Source organism: Manduca sexta, chromosome 10 (genome assembly GCF_014839805.1).
Source record: "Manduca sexta isolate Smith_Timp_Sample1 chromosome 10, JHU_Msex_v1.0, whole genome shotgun sequence".
NCBI classification, from domain to species: Eukaryota; Metazoa; Arthropoda; class Insecta; order Lepidoptera; family Sphingidae; genus Manduca; species Manduca sexta.
The window spans coordinates 12176949-12204181 of record NC_051124.1 but is presented as its reverse complement, the minus strand read 5'-3'; the positions used below and the strand labels follow the sequence as shown (position 1 = coordinate 12204181).

General features: G+C 39.1%; 2 protein-coding genes and 1 non-coding gene across 4 annotated transcripts in view; 1 reads left to right on the top strand and 2 right to left on the bottom strand.

Moving 5' to 3' along the window:
• Positions 1 to 268: 268 nt before the first annotated feature.
• Positions 269 to 12771, bottom strand: LOC115451960 (ubiquitin carboxyl-terminal hydrolase 16). The gene is given in 8 exon segments (XM_030180381.2): positions 269 to 2151; positions 2154 to 2972; positions 3434 to 3532; positions 4259 to 4406; positions 4835 to 4985; positions 5424 to 5547; positions 11551 to 12407; positions 12576 to 12771. Coding segments are annotated over 7 exon segments (2964 nt in total). The 5' UTR covers positions 12386 to 12407; positions 12576 to 12771; the 3' UTR covers positions 269 to 1363.
• Positions 12772 to 12823: 52 nt separating this feature from the next.
• The window catches only part of LOC115451964 (Golgi-specific brefeldin A-resistance guanine nucleotide exchange factor 1), a 25430-nt gene continuing 11020 nt past the window's right edge, over positions 12824 to 27233 (top strand). The window contains exons 1-18 of one of the 2 annotated variants that reach the window (XM_030180390.2): positions 12824 to 13370; positions 15569 to 15687; positions 17216 to 17324; positions 17621 to 17794; positions 19185 to 19281; positions 20109 to 20326; positions 21280 to 21481; positions 21949 to 22117; positions 22429 to 23061; positions 23379 to 23529; positions 24006 to 24211; positions 24525 to 24733; positions 24993 to 25173; positions 25375 to 25624; positions 25729 to 25877; positions 26074 to 26200; positions 26542 to 26666; positions 27050 to 27177. In XM_030180390.2, coding sequence (XP_030036250.1) covers positions 13070 to 13370; positions 15569 to 15687; positions 17216 to 17324; positions 17621 to 17794; positions 19185 to 19281; positions 20109 to 20326; positions 21280 to 21481; positions 21949 to 22117; positions 22429 to 23061; positions 23379 to 23529; positions 24006 to 24211; positions 24525 to 24733; positions 24993 to 25173; positions 25375 to 25624; positions 25729 to 25877; positions 26074 to 26200; positions 26542 to 26666; positions 27050 to 27177 — 3548 coding nt within the window. In that variant the 5' untranslated portion in view covers positions 12824 to 13069. The remainder of the gene's footprint in view (positions 13371 to 15568; positions 15688 to 17215; positions 17325 to 17620; positions 17795 to 19184; positions 19282 to 20108; positions 20327 to 21279; positions 21482 to 21948; positions 22118 to 22428; positions 23062 to 23378; positions 23530 to 24005; positions 24212 to 24524; positions 24734 to 24992; positions 25174 to 25374; positions 25625 to 25728; positions 25878 to 26073; positions 26201 to 26541; positions 26667 to 27049; positions 27178 to 27233) is intronic. The other variant, XM_030180388.2, reaches the window with a different exon arrangement.
• LOC115451966 lies at positions 18413 to 18543 on the bottom strand. The gene has a single exon (XR_003939436.1). It is a non-coding gene; the product is annotated as a U11 spliceosomal RNA (small nuclear RNA).

Below are 27233 nucleotides of genomic sequence, written 5' to 3'. Positions count from 1 at the left end.
ATAGAAAGGAAGGTGACAAACCAAAGACTACAATGTACATTGACAAAACAATCAATAAATAACTTACATTTAATTAGTTCGTTTTCTAGAAGCACTCGGTAGAGTAATTAAACGTGAATGTTAATTTTTCACCGTATCTAAAATTGAAAAATGCTATTACGCTTGACACCTCAATGGAAGACCTAACCATTGGGACTAAAACATTTCACTTTGCACACACTAGCATTGCAAGGAAAAGAGAACCTTGTTGTAAGTAGCATTGGATCTCTTTTTAATTAGATGATTGAGTGCTTAACAACTCGTAAACACTATGCGGATAGCAGCATAAGAGACAATTGTCTTTTATTAAATCCGACTATCGTATTTTATAACGTAATGCGTACGAGCTACGAAGCATTATTTGATTTCTAAAATAAAATTGTGTACCTTTCGCATATTCTAAATTAAATATGAATACTAGTGTGCCAACGATTTACACACAAGTAAATAAAAATAATTCAAAGTAAACATAATTTATACGTTCCAACGCATGATTCATTTATTCTTATTTGAGTTGTAAATACATAATTATTCTTTTGGTATTAATGGTAGCGGCTCGTCTATAACGAACGAGCATTCTTTAGGTGTAGATTAATAGAATGCCAGTTTAATTTGGACTTTATTTGAACAGAAATAGCGGAGGTTATACAACGTATCCTTGGCAAAAATATTGCCGAACGTCATGGTACGTTTCAGATTATGCACTCACTGTAAATCAAAAGTTAAGTTCTTAGGAAAATCTATGCAATTGAAGTTAGACCGCCCCTATTTTAATATTGGTAGCGTGTCATATTTTATAACATCAATCGCATAACTGTTTATTACGAATATCAATTCCTGTTCACACGTAATACATAGCTATAATGACTCGGTCTTGCTTATATATTGCCTCTATACATCACGTCAATAATGTGTAATTGTCTGGATATTGTACCGTTCTTGGCAGTACAGTTAAATTGTCAAATTTGGATCAATCCGCGTTGACGGAACGAAATAAAGCCGGTATTACTTCAAGCTATTTACAGCGGTTAAAACAATATGCATGCACTTCTACCACGTATAAACCGGCCCTACAAGCTTCAGTCTTCCACTTAAATGCCAACCCAAACATTAGGCCACTCCGTTCAATCAGCTGAGACTGAAGGCAAATTTCAGCGTTTTACTGTTTATATGTGGGTGAAATGATAATCTAATGTATTGTTTCAAACAACCGTCAACCGTATACTATTTTTGTCTAATGATTCTAGCACCCGATAAGCAGTCAGTCCGCAGTAAAACTCTGTACGCCTTCATCTCATCCCATCCATTACTCATAGGAAACCGTTTATAAAATTCTTTCGTAGAACAGAAGATACGCTTGTGCCCTGAGCACTTTCTCCTCTGTGACCTCAGACACCATGCTGTCCGAGACGTAGTACCACTTGCCGGAGGGTGGCTCGGCGGCCGACGTGGGTCCCTCGCCAGACTCGTAGCCCGAGAGGTCCGATTCGGAGTCCGCGTCGGCGTCGCCGCTGCCGGCGTTGTTTGGCATCGTGTTAGCGCTCTTTGGCAAGAACCACCATTTGGGATCACCGGCTTTGACCGGCTGTCGCACCTTCACATACGCCACGTAGTGGCCGCCGTGCATGCCCCCCGAGTGCTCCACGACTCCGTATAGAGAGTACAGTAACTCGTTTTGACCACGGTTCACATTGGGCAGCTTCCTCACTTTATCCATAGCGCAGAACGGTGCCAAGTCAAGAATTGTCGGGAAGTCGACGTGCTTCGACATCTTCCTGAACATGCACCGCGGTCCGATCTGGAACCTCTTCAAATGCAGAATCAGGATGGCGGGTGGACTAGATACCAGGAAACGTTTGGTTGCGTTGGTGTACACTGTCTTTCCATCTTTACCGTTTATTCGTTCAGTACAAGTTTCACATCCAACTTTGTTGTTACCAGTGAGCAATTCTAGAGCTGTGAACTGACTGAGACACGACTGGATGCTGCATTCGTCTTCGTCGCAGATGTATCGTGGAGAGAGCGGGCTCTGTCGCGTGTACGGCAGGAAGTCTCTTTGTTTTTCTGCTTCTACGTTATTGACTTTCGGCCGCGGCACGGGCGGGGAGCCGGTGGGTCGGGAATAATACTCTCTGCAGCTAAAGGTGACGGTAGTGGCTTCGTGGTCTTCGGGTCGTCTACATTATACAGCTTCAGCTTGTCCAAATGGTTGTTCAAGTCGTTGATCGCCTTGCTCTCCGGCAAAGACTCGTAACTGCTCTCTCCACTGTGCTCCAGAAGATTCCTACATCCCTGCACGCTTATACCTCGTGACACCACTTCATTGGAGTATTCAGGGACGAAAGATATCCTCGAAACAGGCCTTTCAAACTCAGTTTTGACTGGAGACAGCTTGTTATGTTGGGGACTTGACAGATCTAGGTTTATTTCACTAGATAGCGAACTATGACTGCCCAATTCTTTGCCATTGGTCGGTGAGTCCACATTATCCACGGTTTCTGTAGAGTTATGTTTGGTGGCCTCTGGACTGGCGACTCCTGAATCTGGATTGGACAAATTCTCGAGTGGTATTAGAGGCTTGTACTCAAGCGGTATCGCCGTCGTCGACGTTCCAAATTCTACTTTATCCTTATCCGCATTTTCCGGGGTGTTATCCGCCTTCTCTTTGTCCAGGTCGACCGGACTCGTCCTGATGGAGTCGGAGCTTATCACCTTCTCGGAGTTGTAGCCGGACTCCATGTGGTAGGCGGCGAAGTTGGCAGCAGTGTGCGCGATGGCCTGCGTGCCCACGGACACGGTGTGAGTGTCGGCCGCGCGAGGCATGTCCTCGAGGTTGTCTTCCACATCAGCGTCGGACTGCTCGGAGGACGACTTACCGTCCTCCTTGGGACCGTTGGCCTCCGCGCCGTTCTCGTCTTTACTCGTCGAGTTACCTGCAATAGAAAAATTACGGTTATTTTGACGAATGTATTGTATGCACTCGGATGTAGTCAGAAAAAAATATTATTTACTTTTATTTAAGTTTATAAACATAACATTATTTATACTTAAATATTTATTAAAACTTTGTTGGTATACGCATTAATTTATTTATTATTTTTTTCGGACTACAAACGTTTTATAAGTAAAGGTACGGATCTTGAACACTAACAGATGCTCGGTAGGACTATCCAAAGTTCGGACAGCGGGAGCAGCGGGTGTAAGAGCTAGGAACAGTTTGACGAGACAGTGCTATCATACAACAATAGATTAATTAACCTCAAGGTATATTAAGAAAGTCTTGTGCAAACATACTTGCAGAGCTCCCCCCACAATGTTCGTCTAGTGTTCAAGATCCGTGCCTGGTGAACACAAAAACAATAAAGCGACATAAACAGCTCATACAAAACACCACCTTTGTTTTTGCGCGCGGCCTTCCTGGCGGCCATCCGTTCCTTCTTGAGTTGATGTTTCGAAGGTTTGTTCTCCTCTTGTGTATTGTACATATTGTCTTCTGAAAACACGGGCCATTTATAATTCATGCATTGTTCGTTAAATCACATCGAAATCTACTTAAGCACGTTTAAATTAGGGTATTGCATTCTATTTCAATAGAATTTAAATACAATGTAAACTGACTGATGTCATTTTCATAATTGATTTGATTTTCTAATTTTCAAGTTTAGAAATTGACTAGTTGTTTTTAACTTTAATAAAATGTTTATTTACATTTATAAATTCTATTAAAATAAAATAATCATGCTTGTTTACACACAGATAAAATTGCTTATGGACAATTCACACTTTGAGAAATACAAAAAAAAATACTTCAGTTTTGTAATAATGAAACTCGCGTAATATTAGTCACTTTATTTTGGTTTGACTGGAGTTAGTCACTTCACCTGTTTTCTTCATTTTCCGCAACCAGCTGCCAAGTCGCTCATGACTAACATCAGTCGGGTCAAATTAAACCAATTGTAATCAACCATCGTAATCAAAAAACTGTAAGTCATATTATAATCTCAAAGTGAGCATTGTCATTTATAAAAAAAAAAAAATTGAAAAAGTTTTGTAAAATCTTTTAACTTTTCCAAATAATTACCACGTAAAATGTATAAACACATTTATTTACAACATTCAAACATCGATAGGGGGAGTTTCAACTACTCAATAGTTTTCACAACAGCAGCATGGATAAAGAACACATCAAGCACACATATAGTATGTATGAATCACTTACCGTTAGGTGTTTTCCTTCGCACGATAGCTGGTGGCTGCGGCCTGCTGGCGGCGACCGGCAGGGACAAGTCGAGGAAGTACTCCGCGCGGTCTGACTGATGCAAGCAGTCTTGACACTCCAGCGTTGATACGAGGAAACCTCTGAACACCTGCGAGAAAATAATCTTATGGTACTTTAGGGGAGCAGTACTTTGTATTTAACAGGGTGTTGTTGTTATTAATATGTTGACTGCGGTTCACGTAAAAGTTGTGTCTTTAGGCTCAAAGCGCTTGTGGCGAGCGCACAACTGATCAAGCCTGTGTAAGACTGTCTCACTCGTGTCGTGCAGCTAGACAGAGGCGGCATTTTTTTTACGATCTTTCCAGCGAACTGATAAAACCGGGGAAGTTTTTTTTTTCCTTAGCCCAGGTCCTGGTGTCGCTTTTTTTTGCTTTCGCCTGGGGCGTTGCGTCGTTTGAGGCCACCACTGTAGCCAGATGCCAGTGCTCGACACATTGGTGAATAATTAATTGTTTTGATGCCGCAGTCAAGAAACAATTATTGCAAAGCATCAAAGTGTTAATCTTCTCTATTTACCTGTTCTGGTCTAAGCATCGTGTCTGAAGCCTGCTGTCCGTAGAACTTCACCTTCTGCTTTACTTCTCCGTCCACCTTGGCCGGGTCTACTTTCGAGCTCATGCCCAGGCTGTTCAGGATCACCGACTGGTAGCGGCGAAGATCTTCAGATCTGCGAGAAAAATAAACTACATGTAAATACTTAAAAGGTCACATAAATATTTATGCTAACCAACCGTCAAACATAAGATAGCGTCAGTAAGCAACTTAAGTTAAGTTTGAACTAGCAAGTACTCGCAGAAATATATTGTACAAGAACTTCTAGATGCGATTATGCCAGCAGCGAAATTGCGAATTTTATACACATGCGACTCGCAGCAAGTCGTGCAAGTTTTGAAATTTGCAGAAATCAGCTTTAACTTATTGTTAAAATAGTTATAAACGCTTGCGGAAGTCTGCTTCTAAAAAATTTTTTTTTTTTAGTCTAATGCCAGTATGCTTTTGATTTACAGAAGTCGACTTCTACAAGATTTCTTATTAATCTCTTCGCTTAACCTCAGTCTGCGTGTTATTGAAAATGTTGTCCAATATGATGGTGCAATGTTCTCACCTGACAGCTTCGAGCAGGTGCCGCAGCAGCTCGTGCGCGTCGTGCTGGTCGCCGCCGCCAAACTGCGGCAGCTTGTTTACTAACGACGACAGCAGCTTGCGCGGTGTGTACACGCCACCTTCGCCTGAAACAACACATGTTAAGGTTAACCAAGGAATTGTTGTGGTAGGTCAAACAGCAATGTGCATACACTGTTTGTTGTTCCGGTTTGTAACTAGCCGGCGTAATTACTGGCTATTATGAGACTTAACACCTTATGTCTCAAGGTGACGAACGTAGTGCAGTGCCTGAGAGTTTGTGATTCAAAGTTCCGTATGGTTGATTTCTTATGTTTACGTGAATGTGTTGCCGAAATTTTATGTAACATAGAAATTATATTTTTTCCTTATTTCAAGGGGAGAAAATTCAAATATAAACAACCGCGATAAACCCTGAATAATAGTTCAGAAGTTTAAAATGCCCTATCGACCTACAGGCGACGCTTTGAATAGCTGTCCTTCAGAATTTTTGTAGCGGCAAAGGCATAGCACACAGCAACACCAAATAAATAGGTTTAGTTTGTTATTTTCTGCTTCAAACAAATTCACGCGTTTATATTAGAAACTGATACTGAAAACGATAACTTTTATAATTTATTTACTATTGTTACAATATAGTGAACGACAATTTAATTAATATTTATTAATTGTTGTTTGCAAAGATAAGCCTAGGATTCGTATTATACCTGCATTGGCTATGATATCTATCAGAATAAACTATTCAATTGAATAATGGAATCGCACCTTAGGCCCAGTGTTTAGAACGGGTGACATACAATAACCACGTTTCATTAGCCAATGAGGGTACCAAATCAGGAAATGAAACGGACGAGTTTCATGAAAACATCAGCCTTACATTGTGAGGTATAGCGATAGACCGGTATAAAACCATTGATCGTACGAGTTATCCCTCTGTGTATACTTCCGGGATGCAGAGCACAGACGTACGCTTCTGAATCACGGACAATTTATATACATGTCCATGTAACACAATATTTATAGGACATCTTAAAGCGACGCGAATTGGGGTCAGTATTTAAATATAGCTACTTTCAAATGTGCGTTGACTGAACATCGTTTATGTAAAAATATATACACGTTAAGTGTGTCGGAGACGTTGTGGAGATGGTATATTTGCAATGTATTCTGTCCTTGTCCCAAATACAAAAGTGCAATGAAACTTAGAAGTTCAAACAAAGAAAGTTTGTGGTGATTATTTGATTTTAGTTAGATTAAAGTAATAACGTGATTAGGGCCTCTGTGTCTGGTGTTTAGATCTTTATACCTAAGTACAAACATATAGGGATATATCACTTGCCATAAAATCTTTTCACCCCATGGTATTATCTCACCGCATACTAGGGTCAGCGTAACATACTGTTTCAAACAGGTTACAAAAAGGATTTGATTTTTGTTTTAGTCACTGTTTCCCTGACACAATGCCAACTCTAGGAATATTAGAGTAATTAACATCGTTTTACAATAGCACACACACGCTTTTTATACCCAATGGGGTAGGCAGAGGCGCAACTAGTGCGCCTATTTTCCGCCGTGTGTATTCCGTCCCATGATGTGATAGGGGTCGAATTTATTCCAGACTCCGGGCTGTCATTGAGTAGAAAAACCCAATATCACTCTATCCTACCCGGGAGTCGAACCCGAGATGCCAGCACTGAATTCATACCGTAATACAACCACACCGCCGAGGCATACACAATAGCAAAATTGCAAATACATAGTAAATACTTGTTATCGATATTGTTTACTAAAATACCTATATTATGAGGAAATAACGTTCACTCTGTAGCCTGTGTGCTGAAGCCTAGTTTATATTCGTAGATGAAGCGGAAATTCGCGTATTTCCGATGAATAACTGCCTGGCATATCAAAGGTCGTTGTCCTGCCTCATTTGTTTCAAATCTATACTATTATATAAAGCTGTAGAATTTGTTTGTTTTGAACACGCCAATCTCATGGAATACTGTTTCGAATTGAAAAAATATTTCAGTGTTAGATAGCCAATTTATATAGGAAGGTTATAGGCTATATAAAGTGACACTATAACCAATAGGAGTGAAGAATTAATGTAAAATGTTGTAAAAACGAGGAATATTTATTCCTTTTCAGAGTACCATTGCGTGCGCTGGGTACTACATAATATGTAGTGTACTTAAACCAATGTGATACATGTAAGCATTATGTACCTAGTAACAATGATTCTTTTTATAATCCTATTATGACTGATAAATTATATAATATTTATTTTATTAAATTGTAGGTTAGATATTTTTATATAGGGCATACCTAAATATTATTAAAAACATAATTTATCATGAATTTTATTTGGAATAGAGGCTGTTAGAATTTAAGCCATCAACGGACTTTTTGACGTAACCGTTTTAACTTAGGTGTGGTGAAGGTTGGGTTGCTGCCGAAAGGGGCGTAGGCTAATTTTGCCGCCACAAGGCAGAACAATAAAAGAAAACCGCCCATGATGGGTTCACATGCGACAATACGAAACGTCAGTTCCAATTTTTGAAAGCTTCTATTTTACATAATTTGTCGTCCCTAAAACTGCCCTTCGGAGCGAGTCGCCCCACGCGCTCCAACTACGATACGCCACTATAATCGTATATTTATTAAGGCTTCCGCTCTTAATACACGTCTGCAAATCGCGTCGTTAAGAATCGAAGGCCACATGCATTGACGCCATACACCACAATGATTTATCATAGTGATTTGTGATGCATAGTTATATCGAACGGCATATTCTAAACACGTCACCGAAATTTGCGTCGATCGTCATTGCACATCATACAAACCTTTGGTAATACCTCAAACGGACTGCATAGACAAATCGTTGCCATGTCTGCGTGCCATTATAATATCAGCCCTGTATTATACTGTCCCACTGTTGGGTACGGGTCTCCTCTAACACTGAGAGGGATTAGGACAAATTCCAACACGATGGCCGAGTGCGGATAGGTAGACTTCACACAACCTCGAAAATTCCTCTAGAGAATTTCTCAGGCATGCAGATTTCCTCACGATGTTTTCCTTCACCGTCAAAGCAAGCGATAATTTACAAAGAATACACACATCATTTTAGAAAAGTTAGAGGTGTGTGCCCTTGGGATTTGAACCTGCGGACTTTCGTCTCGGCAGTCCATTCCGCAACCAACTAGGCTATCGCCGCTTTTTCTTTCTGCCATTAGTAGATTTTAATATTGAAATGAATGATGTCCTCAGTCTGCCCTACTAGAAGTACATTGGAAAGTTGTGCAAAAAACGTGATAATTTATATAGTTTCAAAACAAAACCGATCTATATCTGATCTTGGCATAACGAATACGTATCAAATTTATCACATTGATAAGTAGGATCAGTAATTGATCCAAAGTTACCAATACACTGATGTCATATCTAGCATTTATTGCTATATCGTCTTCGCAAATGAATCTATATGTATTATGCTCATGCACTGCACACAGCTCACAGATGTGCTGATGGTAGGATATATTTTATTTCCGCCCGGATAACAACCACCGTAACCAGTGTTAAAAAAAATCCGCAATAGAGGCCCACGTAAGTGTGTCGCGTTCCAGGATCAGCTTGTGCATCTCCGGTTCCAACAGGCCGGCATAATTGTGTCGACTGCCGAGGGGTAATCATCTCTCGTTAGTCGACATTCTATTGGACTCCACTCCACTTACAATCAGGTGTGGGGTAACTGCCGAACACGTATACATAAAAAACAGTTGACGGTAAATATAACGCGCATGTTTCTTTTATTACGTAAATAGTAAACAAAACAACGTCCCTGCAACTATCGCTGTTGTGACGTGACGTCCGCGTCATTCACATTTCACAACGTGTGATGCACGTCGGCTTGCTCTTTGTTTATACCTATAATATCTATAAGTTGTTGCACAAACCTTTGTTAGACCGTATTTATTTATGCACTTTAATATTGTATTAATTTATATCTTTATCTTTAAATGTATCGCACTTAGTTGTTAAATAGTCAATTTATCAGTGCTATAATAAAGTATTATTTGTAAGTTTGAACTTTGTATGTAAGATAACCTCCAAAAATACTGATCCGATGTTGATAATTGTTTCACCTACAGAAAACGAATTATTTCGAAGCGAAAGATTAAAATGCGCTAAAAAAGATGGATAAAAGTTACTGTAAGAAAGTTAGGATAAGAGATTGATCACACAATGCGATATAGTCTTATCCACTGATAGGATCGTGCGATCAGAAAAATACAAATATTACATTTTAAATGAACACGATTGCTCTTCCTATCAACTTCCAATCAAGGGTTTATTACGACTTCGTAATTGTCCATAAAAGAAGAAATACGCGCGCCATTGTCTGATGTTTAATACTAAATTATGTAAATTCTTTCTTTCTTTCTAAATACTGCGTGATTGATGTTTAATACTAATTTTCGGGTCCATTAATAAAATGAAGTTTACGTATGATGCTAGTTAAAATATTATTCGTGAATTGTAATAGAAATTCAATTGCAAATGCAATTCACACAGCCGATGATAGAACCAGACGGAGGGCGCTTATAGACTCAGCCTACTGCGATCAGGATCCTCAACATTGAGTGAATGAATGGGTGGAAATATAAATTCATATGGGTATATATCACCACTTTGTCGCTACGGTGTGTTATAATATATTGAGGCTAGTAATTATTGGATATTAATCTACGAATGTTAACAAATGAGCCAAGATATAAACAGTCCCATGGGGTGTTTCTCTCATTGTTTTATAAAATAAACAATATTGAGGCTAGTAATTATTGGATATTATTTTACAAATGTTAACTAACGACCCCAGATATAAACAGTGTCATGGGGTGTTTCTATCATGTAGTTTTAAATTCAAAGTTCTGTGGCCATTGTTTAAGAGTGTTTGTGATGCACATTATCAGTAAAAAAATTTGCTTGTGTTCATAAAATAAAACAAAAGTTACGTACAAACATGTTATCAAAAAACAATGGTAAAACTTTATCTTTGGTTAACTTAACCACAAAAACATGTTTTAAATGTAGTTAAATTACAATAGATTACCCATTAAAATGCAAGACAGGACATAGTCAATAACACTATAAATATTTATAGTATGACCAATGATCAACATTTGAAACTCAAAATGTTGAAGGGCATAAATTATTTTTGATGCTAGAACACATTTACTTAGTGGCAGAAACATAAAACCCTGTCTGAATATTTTGAGAAATAATAAAAAAGGATTGCTGATATGTGTATAGAAATTATTATTGTTAGTTTAATATTCAGAAGAAAATATTCTGAATGCACAAATGTATTTTTTTTGGCTGTTAAGTATTCAGAACTGAGTTACCATTGACTCTCTGAAATAGTTACCACAATATAACTAAAGAGCATGAGAACAATGTGTATATTTATTAATTCACATAACTTTATATATTAGATGGTTATTTAAGTTTTGCAAAATATAATACTTCCAAAGCTATTGTATGAAGTATGAAGAATGTTAATAAGTCAATTTCTATTTTTTTATATCCAAAAACATGCCTTTGTATGGTAAAACATCATACAATAAATATAGATGAAATATCAAGATCCACAATTTAATATGTATTATAGCTATTAATTCCACAAAAATAAGTGATTAATAACAGAATGTTATATGAAAACTTGTATAATGATGTGATTTAAATGATATAAAAAGGTTATATGATAATATTAGCTTCATCCGGGCTTTCTTAATATCAAATGTTAGAATAATTCTGTAGGAATACTTTACTAAACCTTTGAAAAGACTATTCCGAGGTAACCATTCTATAAATTAACTTGTCTCAAGAGAGCAAAGCACTATTTCGGTTTTTTCTTATTCAGGCATTTATTTTATTCAAGTCTTCAATTTTAAATAATAACAGATTTCAACAGACATTTTATAGTGGTAACTTAATTGTAAACCATTTAATATGAACCAACTTGAAGAAGTTTTCAGCATACTATAATATTAGTCAATACTTAATACTATGTTTTTGTTCATATTTAATGATGGTACAAAAACTCTTACCTGCTTGTAGCTCCTCCAAAGTCTCAGCTAGGGTGCGTGTAAGCGTGCCCCACTCTCCCAATTGTCCTGTAATGGGAGGCAAATCCACTTCCTTCCCATCATCTCCATTATTCCTTAGCTTCAGCTTGCCTCCTGGTAATGTAAACCTCTCTCCCGGAGAGGCCATCTCTTGCAACACTTGCAATAAATATGGAGTTTGGACCAAGCACTGCATCACAGAATTAAAGAAACATGTGTTGCCAAGATTTGACAATCCTCTTACTCGAGGAAGATTCAACATGGCTTTATCTTTTCCCTTTACAATATCTTTTGTGAAATTTTCTATTATTGGGGTATCCTTTATCTGGTTGTATGGTAACTCGATAGGTGGTGACGCCTTGGAGTTGCCGCCCGCCATGGCCTGCTTCCTCAAGTACTCGACGCACTCGTGGAGTTTCTTGGCGGTGGAGGCTGTCACTTCATTGTTGCAATTGTAACAGTACACCTCCCAAGTGGTAGTGTTCGCGGTGAGCGCGTGGCAGTCAGAGTGCGGCGTGTTGAAGTGGTTTAGCGCATGTTTGTTACGCGTTCGCCCGCACAGCTGCGAGCCACAACGTAAACACATCCATAGAGACAGGTCTTCCTCGAAATCCGGGTCGGAAACTTCGCTTTTGGCTGTTTTTTTGCACTCAGCGCACTCCTTATCGAAGCCGCCCGCCTTAAGCGACTTCTTGAGGCGGGTGAGGTCCACCGCCTTAGCGACGTGAGGACATGCGGACTTGACGTTCTCCTCGCACGACTCCGTCGATTCGTCCCCGTTCTCCCCCGGATCGCTCTGTCTCTTTTTCTTAACCATTGTGTTGTGTGTTCACAACTGTCTGTAACGAGATACATGTGGTAAGAATAACCGCACGAGCACAAAAAGAAAAAATGTCAAATCTGTGTCGATAGACATTGCACGCGTGACAACGCACATTCATCGCTAAACTATGCCTTCAGAGCGTAATAAGATCGACACTTTATAGATAAATACAATATCTACTTACAATTACATACGCTGAAATTAAACTGAGTTTAGATAGTCACGTTAAACAATAAAATTCAATTTCCTTAGAATTTTGTCAGAAAAGTATTCCACTGTCGTCCGACATCTTTATTAACAATGTTACCAACATTACAAGTACGTAGTGCTTGCCTTAACAATAAAAAAAGAAATAATCATCGACTAAGGACCAATATCTTTTCAAGTGTATACTATCCTTTATGTAAAAAGCGCCGTCTGGGGGACAGTAGCTGAATTAAAATACTGAAACGTCAACATGATCGTGATGGAATCTGCTAATCAAATTGTGAATTTCCACTGATTTCTTGATTTTATTTTTAAATCCGTGCATGATACTCAAAGTAAAAGTTTATGACGTGCGGCGTAATGTGTAGTGAAAAGCAAATATGTAGTGTTTTGTGAATATAAGACGAAATTCTAAGTTATCTAGCAAATAGTTGTTGATGTTGTGTCAGGTTTAGATAAAAATTGTTAAAAATGTCGCTCCCCGGGAACGGTATTTTCGTGGTGCAGGGTGAGATGTCGATGCTGGTGACCGCCATGCGGCGGAGCACCAGATGGGGCTCTCACTCCTTCCCAAACGAGGAGTACGATGTACTTATGCGAACGTTCCAAGATTTGAAAACTATTCTGAACCAAGTGGACGATTTACGTTTATTAGACCCTGCGACTTACTTGAGCCCATTCCTAGAAGTGATCAGGAGCAAAGAGACCACAGGGCCTGTGACCAGTCTAGCTCTCTCAGCCATCCACAAGTTCCTATCATATGGCCTTATAGGTAATGTTCACGATATTTATTCATGACTATATTTCAAAGATAATTTTAATAAATATTTTTTTTCGCATGCTAGTTATAAATTATTCTACTATTGTTATTCTATCTTTAGTCTTTATCTATCTTTCAAATTCGTTTGTTGTCAGATCTAGCGATTGTAAAGTTTTACAAATAATGTTGTATACACCTGTAAAGGTTTATCACCTAGTATAAGAAAATTCATTGTATTAGTTGTAAGGTTATAGTGGTAAACCAATGGTGTAACTATTGAATAAATAAAGCATACAGTAATACAAGAATTTATATGTATATGAATTACATGCCATTTTTCTATTGTATAGGAAAGTACTTCCATGAAAATTGGATGCTTGATACAACTATTTAAGTCATCATATCTTAATTTAATTGATATTTTTAAGGAACACATTTGGACTACTCAATAATTTTAATTTATCATTTGAGGTTCACAGTGAGTTGTTAAAATGTGTTTCTTACGACAATTACTATCCTTATTCTAGATATTTTGACTTTATGGAACATTTTGGTATCTAAATAAGATATAAACCTAATTGGTTTCGATGTTAATAATATAATAATATCAGCCCTGTATTATATACTTGCCCACTGCTGAGCACGGACCTCCTCTACTACTGAGAGGGATTAGGCCTTAGTCCACCACGCTGGCCTAGTGCGGGTTGGTAGACTTCACACACCTTCGAAACTCCTATAGAGAACTTCTCAGATGTGCAGGTTTCCTCACGATGTTTTCCTTCACCGTTAAAGCGAACGATAAATTCACAAAGAATACACACATGATTATTTAGAAAAGTCAGAGGTGTGTGCCCTTAGGATTTGAACCTGCGGACATTCGTCTCAGCAGTCCGTTCCACACCCAACTAGGCTATCGCCGCTTCGATGTTATTGACTAACAAAATACCATTGTAATTTTATTAAGCCTGTTAAATGTTAAGTAAATAAATAAAATAATAACATAAGAAATATATGACTCCTGAGTCCAAACATAGTGTTATGTTTTTAATCTTATTTGGAATACACTTCATACTGGTTTACTAGTTCCTGAACCATACAATGGTATCACCATAATAAAATAATTTTCAAATGGTATTAATATAAGCAAGTTTTGTCAGATAATTGTATCTAGTAGAATAATATATATGATTATGCATGAATTAGCTACAAATAATAATAATTTAACTTTAAATAGTCACACACAATTAATTCAGATGCAATATTTTTTAAAAGCATGCACTTAAAATAACTAGAAAAGTACCTCAACTCATGAAGTTTTATGTGGTTTGAATTATTTTTTATTTACATTAGTTGGGCACTATCTGGTATTATCTATCTTAAATACTGCTATACATAGTCAAAGCCAGTTATAATGACATTAAAGAGACCAATAAATCTAGATGTTGTATCTGATAGTTGTTATAACCAATATATTGTTACCCATTAATAATTACAAATGACTGTTATATGTATATACTGAAAAATTGTATTTTTAAAATTAATATGTTATTGAAAAGGCAGTTGAAAAACTAAATATATTGCTGAATATAGACTATATTTCATATATCATACAGAATGGGACCACCACACCCAAGTTGTTAAAGCCCGCCATAATTGCTAACTTAAGTGTGACGCATACTGGGATTAGCCTTTGTATAACTGCTTTTTATTGGCCAGCATAATTTTGTCAACTGGCGAGGGGTAATCATCTCTCGTCAGTTGACATTCTATCCGAACTCCATTGCTCTTACATAAGGTGCAGTGGGGTCCCTACCATCCTGTGAGACTGGTAAAGGATGACCTTGGCATCAATCTGCCTTTACATGCTTTGTATATTATAATGATTAGTGAGCAAATATTTATCTGGTGACTTCTATCATGATGACTAGAAGATTATAAATGATTGCAAATGATTCATTTATAATTAACACTAGTAAAAACATTAGAACACATTGTATGCATAGTTAATCTTTGGTAGTTTTGTATGTTGTTATTGGTGTGTCAATCTTGGACATCTAATAAAAACGTTTTTTTTAAAAAGCTGTAGTTTACATGCAAAGCAAAATATAACAAATACAATACACAAATAAGAGTTTCTATTCTCATTTCAAGATTTAAAAATGGTATATCATTCTATTTGTAAATGACTAATTTATTTGTTTTAATTTCAGATCCAACTCACCCAAGTGTGCCTGCAACAGTGGAAGACATAGCCGATGCTGTGACCCACGCTAGATTTGTTGGCACTGATCACTCATCAGATGGAGTTGTGCTCATGAAAATATTACAAGTATGCAATGCTATGTCTTTTTTTAATTTATTATAGCTGGTAATTAAGTAGGTTTGGAAAACGTAAAGACAGAACAGGGGATTACCTCATGGTAGATGAACAAGGGGGAATCCCTGAGTGGTTTACTGGAAAATACCTCATTCATAGCTTAATCAAAAGCTTTTTACTATATTTGCTATTACCTATAGTGTAGAAACTGCCCAATCAGTTCCTTAATAATGCCAAAACTGGAACAAATGTTGCCAACCTAAAATAGGAAGAATTTTAATATTTATAGTTCAATATCTATATTTTCGCATCGGCTTACACAATATCATGATCTAACGTGTTGTTGATAATATCTTATCAATGGAGTGTTAATTGTTATGCATTTCTAAAGATGTAGCATTTCATTGCCACTTATGTGCACTCCAAGAAACATGATCGTTTATTCTCTTTATCTATATTGCATACCAGTGGTGAAGGGTCCATATTACCCGATTCCTGTGTCGATGTTGTCTGAGCGCTATGACCTGTCCTTCAAACGAGGCTTAAAAAGAGTATTGTCCCTACCAGTGGCGAAGCGTCCATACAAGCCGATTCCTACTGGGTTACCTTTTCTAAATTAATTAAAAATAATAAAAGAAAAACATAACAAAATAACTAGAATAAAAATAGTAAGTATATTCAAACAAGTCATCTTATATTTATTAAATTAAATCAATACTTCAATGATATCTGTCGTTCATGTCAATTCGTGAAATCGTAACTCGCGCGCAGTGCTCGCGCCTTATAGTGTTCGAAGTGAACCCGGCCACGCATAGCTTCCCTCGCGATATTGTTGCCTCTTTCACACGCAGCGCTTTGTCTTTGTCTAATCTTTTGGAAGTGACGTAAAAATACATGTGTGCGTGCGTGTCTGTGTACTTCAGGGTAACCCGAGAACTTGCGGCTTCATGTTGAGCTATTGGCGCGAAATATTTTTAATAATTTAGAATGTATAATTAGTGTTTGTGCGTTATTAATTCTTGTTGGACTCTTTTAGGCACCTATGTTCAAAATATATGATTATTTTGTAAATTTAGAGACTAGACATAATATGTTAGAAGGAAATTATTAAGTATTATTATATTTTACTGATTTTAATTTATTGTGAACAGCGTATTATATTATGTTAACTGTAGAAAAAAATATTTCGCCGGGTTCCCTTTTGAAAATTTTCACCCTTCGCCACTGGTCCCTACGGCAGGCAGCGGCTTGTGGCTGAGTCCATGAGCAGCGGCGGACGCTTACCATCAGGCTAGCCGCTAGCTCGTCTGCCTATGCTGGCGTAATATAAAAAAACCCGATTCCTGTCGGCTTCCCTTTCGTAATTTATGTGAAATCTAATTATCATTAGAGCGATATGCAGACGGCCTTTATGAATATTAGTACCTATATTTTGTGTCAGGTTCCCTATCAGAAAAATACAAACACACCCTACTTTTGGGTGAGCGTAGTAGACGGTGGCATCCCTTAAGGTATGATTGATGTGTGAGTTTGTTTATAGGTCCTCCGTACGTTGATGCTGAGCCCTGAAGGCGCCATGTTGACTGACGAGAGCGTCTGCGAGATCATGCTCAGCTGCTTTCGGATCTGTTTCGAAACTAGACTTACTGGTAGAGTACAAATAAATTTTCATGTTTGCAAAATATTTTTTTAAATTTCAAATCATTTTATAACTATGTTACGTAAAGATTGGTCGATCACGTATATTTCCGATTCGATATTAGGACGGACGTATATTGTGGCCTTATAAAACCTAAGTCATTTTGATCCCTCACCCCTATAATTTTAGTAAAAATGAGTCTCCCGCGTTACCACCAAAGCTATGATTGTAAACAAGTTTAGTACTGAAAGCTGATACTGTAGGACCTAGGCCACAATCAACAACTAAGAATCATTTCTTCTGCAGAGCTTCTCCGTCGCAACGCGGAGCAGTGTCTCCGGGACATGACGCAGTTGATCTTCATGCGGCTGCCACAGTTCCCGCCCGAGGACGCCGCCGCCGCCGCCTTCTCTACTGTCGGACTGTCGCTCAAGAAGAGAGAGAAGTCGGGCAAGAAGAAAACATTGACGAGTGCTAATAGTGAGTTTTTTTTTATTGTAGTTATGAAATTTTTTATTTTAGTTAGAGTATTTATTATAATTTTGAGATAGGAATGTCGCTTGCCTCTCGGTAAGCGACATTCCATTCATTCATAAACAGTAGCAACACCTTACAGAATTTTGAATTACGAAGTACTACATGGTACTCCACTAGGCTTGTTCCCCTTAGACACAAGATTTCAAGTGTCCTAATGTCCAGTAATTATGAGTACTGTGCCTTATTAGTTATTTGGTGAAGGATTTACTTGGAGGAAGATATAACAGCCTGTGCAATTAATTTTTAATTCTAAGCTTTATTTAGTTAATTATTGTGAATGTTAAAGATGAACAAGAAAAAAAAAATGTTGTGCTGTCCCAATTTATTCTTCTGATACAATAAATATAACCTAACAGAAACATAGCAGCAAAAAAAAACGGAATGTTGTATTTTGTTCTAAAATTATATTCACAATGAATAGGATGAATATCAATAATTATCAATAAAGAAATGGAAGGTAACAATCATATAACTTCAATTTCTCCAGTCTAATAGATAATTATAATTGCTTACCAGGTTTTCGTAACCCTTTAGTTTCCTAAGTCAAGGTTATTATTAAGAGGAGGCGCCGGTACACATGTATCCGACTGCCCCACCTTCCCAAAAATTACGTGTTGGATATGTCTTGATAGCCATACCCCGCGCGCCCTTTTTAAGGCGAACGTGCCATTAAAGCGGCAAACACCCTTTTATAATTGGTTGTGAGGTGGTCTTTCTAGACCTATATGAAGCGGTCGTAACGAAACCATAGCGCGATTTAATTTTACTGTGGCGACATCTATTGGTGAAGTGTGGAACTAATTCTGTTGTGTGAGGTTTGAGTTGTATTGAGATGTGACAAGTACGTAGTTGCCTTGTTATGATGGATTAAAAACAAAATTTGTTGCGCGTCACATGACGCCCAACATGTTCGCGAACGCTATCATCTTGGCTTATTTAATATTGTTATTGGTTTCACATGGAATAAACAATAATATTTGTGATGGTATCGGTCTTGCGTACGAATGAGTTTTATTTATCAGGTGTAGCTTATCGGATGCCATATTGTATATTTTGCATTTAGATTCTATGATGATTTTAGACCCATGCCATTTTGAAAAAAATAATCTATGAAACACAACTATTTTTTTTTTGTTGGTCCCTTATTCAATTCTATTCTGCTTAGATGATTTAAAAGTGTGGAGCAGTCAATATGTCCCCTCCTGCCTTTTTCTAAGAATCCCTGAACCTCGGCCTTTTTTATATTTTTTATAGACGAGCGCTTATCATAAGGCGAGTGTGAAATAAAAAAAATAAAAATTAAGTAGTTTTGTAATTTTCACAATTTTTTCAGGTCAAACTTCACTGGAAAGGAAATCATCCATAACGGAGCAGACGAACATATCAACAGTAGATAACGAAGCAAATAAAAGTGAAAATATTAAACACAGGTAATATTTTAAAACTTTATTCTGTTTTTCTGACAACCCTGCGTAAAAACAGGCTAGATATTAGAGGTAGGCGAATGGATGTTAAAACAAACTCTTGACAAATTGCGTTGCGTAGAAAAGGCGTTTGGATTGGACAAGGGGGAGTGGAAGAATAAACCAAACATCAAACATTATTCGGAAAAAGTCCAAATCTTACTAAATTAAATGTTGATTTGCCATTTTTGTCTGATGTTTTGGGAGACAGACCTCCAGTCCAATCGGTATATTATTGCAGACAATCCGGCCTATTTCTATTCACCCCGTAGAAGAAACTCGTCACGTGGCTATATACCTATATCGGATTTATTTACATTTAAAAAAACAGTTAAAACACCTGGAAAATGCATAACCATATTTAACATAATATAAAAACCGCGAAGAAATCCAAAAAATAGTTTAATTTTCATATTTATCACCATATTCAAGGTGTTTAAAACTAGCCATAGTGGCCCACGCAAGTGTGCCGCGTTCCACGATCAGCCGGGATCCGGTTTCATCAAATTCCATCTTTCGTCACTTGACATTTTTGTTTTTTTTTTTTTTTTTTTATTTTGCCAGTATAGGCAGACGAGCTAACGGCCACCACTGCTCATGAACTCTGCGATACCAGGGACACAGACAAGCCGCTGCCTACCGTAGGGACAATAAAATAATTTTATTGGACCTTCTATTGGACCCCACATCATTTATCATCAGGTGCTGTGGGGTCACTTTGTCGTGGATGTATAAGAAAAAGAATCTGTTATCACTACCACATCTCAATCACATATTACATTTTCCTGTCACAGCCAAGACAAAAATCTGTTAAACGAAGCGGAGATCACAATAGAGCCGGTGGAAGTGAAGAGTCCGAAGAAACATGGCCGCCACTCCTCGATGGACCTCGCGGCAAACGGGAACACTTCCATAACACAGCTGCTCGAAAAGTGCGTGGGGGGAGAAGGAGCAGTGGAAGGAAAGGAAGAGGAGAAACAGGAGACGCCAGAGGAAGTGAAAGAGGAGAGCGGTGAGTGATAGTCTGATATTATAACTGTGGAATTAAAAGGCTAAGGTATGTTAGAATGTTAATTAAAATTTATAAGAAAAAATATGAATCATTATTTTGAACATGATTAATATTTGAAGTTAGTTATTGATTTAATTAAAACTAGAATTTCGCCACTACGGTATTAACGATACCGAATCAAGGTATACTTTTACAGAAATTACTGTCATTCTTATACAAATTCCTGTCCAGTAAACATATGGGCGCAAATTTATATTTAGTGATTATATTATTATGAAAAAGTCTAGAATATTTAAGAATGATATTTAAATAAGTATTTACAACCGCAATTCTGTTATTTATTAAGTTTCAGAATAAATTAGAAACTGTATTGACTATTTGAGTGTTTGGAAAATAATGGATATTTATTTAAATCATTATTTAATGGTTTATGTAATCTAAACGTCTAAAGTAAATTCAATTAGAATTGTTAATATTATCCTGATTTCTATATCATTGTTTTAATCTATAAGTAAAAATATTCACACCTTGTTAATAGCGCCATCTGTTAGCAAATAATGTAAAATAATAGTTTGCTTACTTAAAAAGTTATTTATGTAAAGTAATATTATATTTAATTATGTAAAATTCATTATAATATTAATTTTGAATATTCAGCTATAACCTACAATTTATTGTACAGTAATTTTAATTATTTTTCTAAAAAAGGAAGTTGCAGTTAAATTCACTATGACTCAATTGGATTATATAAAGCCTGGTCTTTTAAATTCACTTCACTTGTGTTCCAAGATCGAGAGAGAATAAACCAACCAATATTAAGTGTGTTTTCATTATAATGGACTCCGAACACGTGGATACTGGCTTATCTCCGACATACACTAAGGCACCTCGAATACCAAACTACAATACCCACATATAGTTTAATAGGCTCATTATGTATGTAAAATTTAAAGTGGCAGACCAACAAGAGCCGGACGGCGCTAAGCAGAGCAAGCCGAAGCCACCTTCAGAGGAGACGGTCGAGGCGGCATCCGATACAGCAGACAAGGAGAAGCTGGAAGAGTACGTGAACCACAGAGGCATCCGGTTCACGCCGCAGCAGGACGCCGTCAACCTGCAGCCGTACGGGCTCACGTGCGTCAGGGAACTGTTCAGGTGAGCAAGTAGGAAGTCGTTATTTCTTTTTTTATGGCATGGACTATACTGGTGGTAGGATATATTTTATATTCACCTGGATAGCGACTACCGTACACAAGGTCTAAAAACCCTCCATAGTGGGCCACGTAAGTTTGTCGCGTTCCGGGATCAGCCTGTGTATATCCGGTTTCAACAGGCCGGCATAATTGTGTCGACTGTTGAGGCGTATTCATCTTCCATCAGTCGGCATTCTATTGGATCCCACTCTATTTATCATCAGGTGCAGCAGGATCACTTTTACGGGACCGTATAAAAAAAAGGTTAGTAAATATGCTAGTGGCTTTCCCGATAGTAAGCTCATGGGTGTCACGAAGATAATTATCGAACTGGCGGCCATAGAGGAGATGAATAGGGGAAACAAGTGATTAATTTATTGTGTGTAATCAGCTATATCAGATCTATAGTGTCATTATAATTTTCTCCAGGTTCCTGATATCCCTGTGCAACCCTCTGGACTCTCAGAACACGTCCGCCATGGTGCAGCTTGGGTTGTCGTTAGTGGGCACTGCCCTGGAGGTGGCTGCGGACCAGCTAGCTACTTACCCGTCACTGCTGTACTTGGTGAAAGATCCATTGTGCAGGAATTTGCTCAGTGTGAGTATATGAAAAAATATTATTATTGTTCAGTGTTCAGTGATGAAAAAACAAAGATCACAATAATAATAATGAATCAAAATAAAAATAGTAAAAAAAATATGTAAATAAGGATTACGCATAAGAAGGTTATGGTTGCTATTTCGTTAATTTCTGCCGCCAATATGTGTATGTATTGTGTGCTTTTACTCTGAAGAACATTGTTGCTTGTTTAATTAGCGTTATTTGAAATGACATCTCAAGCAGAATGCAATATGACATTCGAGACAGTATTTTATTTTATATTAATTTTTATGCTTTGTTATTTCCAGTTACTTAGCACAGAACGCATATCCATCTTCGCTCTCGACCTCCAAGTGACGTTCCTACTCTTCGAAGCGTTGCGTTTCCACCTCAAATTCCAGATAGAAGCGTTCTTCAAGAAGATTATAGAGATAATATCGGCCGACACGACGAAAGCGATATACGAGCTAAAAGAGATACACCATTTAGCTATCGAGAGTATCATCCAGCTATTCAGAATACCGGGATTCTGTACTGAGCTATATCTGAACTACGATTGCGATGTCTACTGCATGAACACTTTCGAAGAAATAACTAAACTACTGTCGAAGAATGTGGTGTCTTCTACGGCGTATAACATTCATTCTCTATCATTAGAAGCTTTGCTGACGATCATTGAAGCGATAGAGACGGGTAGTCAAATGAAGGAAGAGGTGAAAGAGATAGATATATCTAGCGAAGAGTGTGAGAAAGAGACGAGGTATGGCAGGAGTGGCCACGTGACGCTCGAGCTGGGTGGGTTGGATGACGCGAGTGTCGTGAGTGATCACGTGACACATGATATTAGTCAGTACGTGGGCGTGGGGAGAGCGGGGAGACACAAGCCGTCGACCGATCTCCCCACGGAGGCAGAGTTGGACAATATCAAGAATATGAAAAAGGTGAGATCAGTTTGTAATTAAAGAGTTTTTGTAGTGGATTTATGCAAAACTAGGTGTTGCTTGCAGCTTCACCGAACGAAACTGTCTTGCTACAAAGGTCCTTAAAATATAAATAGTATGGATAAAAGTAGCGTAGTCTACCCGAATGCCAAATTTTATCCATCCCATTCGTTGTTTTTTACAAACTTTTTTCTAATAAAGTCTTATAATATAACAGAAGGAATAAATTTGTGTAGCGATCCAAGCTATTGTTTCGATGCTGAAACCGTAACAAATATATTTTATTTGAATTTAAATGAAAAATATATTTTTTTCAGTGGGTAACACAAGGCACAGAATTGTTTAATCAGAAACCAGAGAGAGGTATAGAGTTCCTTCAGGAGCACGGAGTGTTGGCCACGCCGCTAGATCCACATGAGGTAGCCATATTCCTGAGAGAGAACCCTGATCTGGACAAGAAGATGATTGGTAAGACTTTCATCCTAGTATTGTTCGAATGTTAAAAACAGTTGATAGAATGACAGGGGTCGGGCAATATTTTGTTTTGGATTTTTACCATAATTTGGGGTCATTCTGAATGAGAACTCAGGAGGCGGTAGGGCGGTCTAAAAATCTAAACCAACTCTATGATGTAATGTGCTTGCAAAGGTGTATTGTGCCAATTTCACATTGGGGTGGGTTAAAGTATGGACTGCCGAGATAAAAATATCAATTCCACACCAAAGGATATAGTCTTTAATTTTTCAATCACCTATATAGGGTGTAGCAAATTACGGAAATCAATAATAACCCCAATTACAAAGCCAGAAAGTAGGACATTACGTATATAATATTTAGCTTTCTCTTGGTTTTGTGATAGTGTATACGGATTGTATCTCTTGATCTGTTCCTGGGTATGATTTCCACATCGGGCAACATTATAATTGTGTGACATTTCCCCCCAGGTGAATACATCTGCAAGCGCTCGTGCCGCGGCGGCGAGGAGGCGGAGGGCGGCGGCTCCAGCGTGCTGGGCGCCTTCGCGGACTCCTTCGACTACGCGGGGCTGCGCATCGAGCAGGCGCTGCGCCTCTACCTCGAGACCTTCCGCCTGCCCGGCGAGGCGCCGCTCATATTCCTCGTCATGGAGAGGTTCGCGGAGAGGTGGCATGTGAGTACTACTACATAACAGTTTGGGAAACGTTGAGCTTAACAAAACCAAACATAAATCACGCCTTTAGGCGCGAAGGTGCATCAGGACACCCACTTAGCCAAGCGTGTTGTGTCCCATGATGTGATAGAAGTAGGGCCCATCGACAAATTGATAAATATATCAGATGGCGATTCACATTTTTTTTTATTCTTTATGTTAATGTTTCGGTATTCGTAACTACAAAGTGGTTCAACTTATTTTGAGGAAGAGACATTGCGTCCTTCGCTGAGCTCCAGAATCATCCCAAAATGTCCCGGATTTTTGTTTTCAGTCCACGAACGGTGAACCGTTCGCGAACACAGACGCAGCGTTCCGGCTCGCGTACGCGGTGATCATGCTCAACATGGACCAGCACAACCACAACGCGAAGAAGCTGAACGTGCCCATGACCGTGGAGGACTTCGTGAAGAACCTGCGCGGCTGCAACGGCTCCGGCGACTTCGACCAGACCATGCTTGAGCAGATATTCCACTCTATCAAGTTAGTAGTGTGAAGGATTGAAAATTTAAATGTTTTTTTAAACTGAATGACAAAGTTATTGCTTGATGATAAGCGCTATTACAGAACAGCGATCTAATCATACCTGGCTATCGTATCTTCTACATATTTTTTTCCAGTGTGGCTTACATTGGTTAAATTTAGAATAAAAAAGGCTATCCTTTTTTACTTTTGTCTCACTCAGAAACTGGCACGGGTTGACATGATATTAGGAATTGTAAGATGTCTGTTTGTTGTGTAGGAACGAGGAGATGGTGATGCCTGCGGAGCGCGTGGGGTCGGTGCGCGAGGCCTATCTGTGGCGCGTGCTGCAGCGCCGCGGCGCTGCGCCTGCTGGACGATACCGCGTGCCGCCCTCTGCGCCTGCGCAACAACACCAGCACTTGCTCGCCAGGCTCTTCGCACTCGCCTGTCCGCCTGCTGTACGTTGTGTTTTATATACTCGTGGATTATACCAGTTTATGTATAGCTAGTCAGACTGCCCCTTGAAATTGTGTGATAATATTTATGCCAGTCCAATAAGTCGGTAGTTTGTTTAACTCCGTCTATATCGTTGCATTTCCTAATAATCGAGTTCGAGGAATCAAGGAACTCTAAAATATTAGTCGTGAAATTATTCGCAGGTGACGGCGCTGTCGGCCGCTTTCGAGCGCGCGGCGCCGCCGAGCGCGGAGGAGGTGGAGAGCGGCAGCAGCAGCAGCAGCAGCAGCAGCAGCAGCAGCGCGGCGCTGCAGGCGCTGGCGGGGCTGGAGCGCTGCGCCGCGCTGCTGGCGCGCACGCCGCCCGACGCGCTCCGCATGGACACGCTGCTGCTCACGCTCTGCAAGTTCACCGGCCTGCTCGCGCCCGTGCACCCCAACTACATCGCCATCGGTCCGTACGCACTGCGAGCCACCAAAACTAATTAACACCTTCTTGTACCTATATTTAAACTTTATTTGAATTCGGTTAAAGTACTTTGTTGAGTGTTCTTCCAGGCGTGTCGCTGGGCCAGTCGCTGAAGGCGCAGGCGGCGCTGCGGCGTGGCTGTGGCGTGTGGGCGCGCCACGCGCATACCGCGAGGGACGCGTGGCGACACCTGCTCGAGATAGTGCGCACGCTCTACGTCGGGCGGCTGCTGCCCAAGGTACCGACCACCTACTGCACTAATGGCGTCCAGATAGAGTATTGATGGATGCAACATCACAATCCCTCGCCAGCCAATACAGTCATGTCTGCCTGTTCGGACTGTGGTCCTTCGAGCCAGACATGAATATTATATTTCCCGACTAAGACACTGAATATTCATGATTCATATATAAAAACTATATTCCTTTGTACAGTGTCTAGTGGAGGCGGAAGACTACTTGTCTCCGAGCGGCACCGTGTCGCTGATCAGGGAGGCGGCGCGCGGCTCCGAAGCCGGGCTGTTGTCTAGTCTCTACTCTTACATCGCGCTTGGAGAGAGTGGTGAGTGCTTTCTTATGTTCTTAGTAACAGTCTTAAATTGCGTATCATCGACCGTCTATTGTACTGTAAGCACTGTTTTTTTCCGTAATGAGTGAACTTCGTAGTCAGTGTGATTACTGGTCATTAGAATGCAATGTTTCAGAATGGCGAACAAAACTTTATGTTTAAAGTACCGGTTGACGTTGTTGTTGTTTATTGAAAGCCATTGGGCTATCCATAGTGGTATGTGGTGGTAAATGATTGCATTTACCACCAAGCCAGCTACATTCAAAACCCACCAATTAAAAATGTTACATTTTTGTTTTAGTATCAAGTTACTATCTTTTTTGTCTGATGATTAGGTATGCGGGCTCCCACGCCTCACGAGAAAGCACTGATCGACGCGGCGACAGATTGCGTCGCCAAGTGCAACCTGCCAGGGCTGCTCATCACGGAGACTAAGTTCTTACCAATTGAGAGCTTGCAGGTGAGCTTTGCTATCATGGCAGTTGTCCAAAATGAACTTTGAACTATCCATAAAGTCTTTTTTTTACACGGGCACAACAAAGTGACCTGCACCTGATGGTAAGTGAAGTGGGGTCCAATAGAATGTCGACTGACGAGAGATGATGACCCCTCGACAGTCGACACAATAATGCCGGCCTTTTTTAAAACCTGGTGTGCAGTGGTTGCAATCTGGGCTAATATGAAATATATTCTACCACCAGACGACTCCGCAATAGAGAGGGACAGGTAGAAGAGATAGTGCTTGACTTTGAAACGCACTTTCATGTTAGATTTTTAACCACACTGTGTACCGTGTTCGTTGTTGTGTGCTTCAGTAAGTATACTGTATTTCCATTCATGCAGGAGCTGATCAGAGCCATGGTGGCGGCGGGAACTCCTCCCGACGCCGACAGCCTCCAACTGAACCCTCAGTTGGAGGACATCGTCATATTCTTCTTGGAACTACTCGGACAGACTCTTATTCAGAACAGGTAAGATTTTATGATTCTTTTCAAACACATACAATCAAATATCGATTTTCTATTAG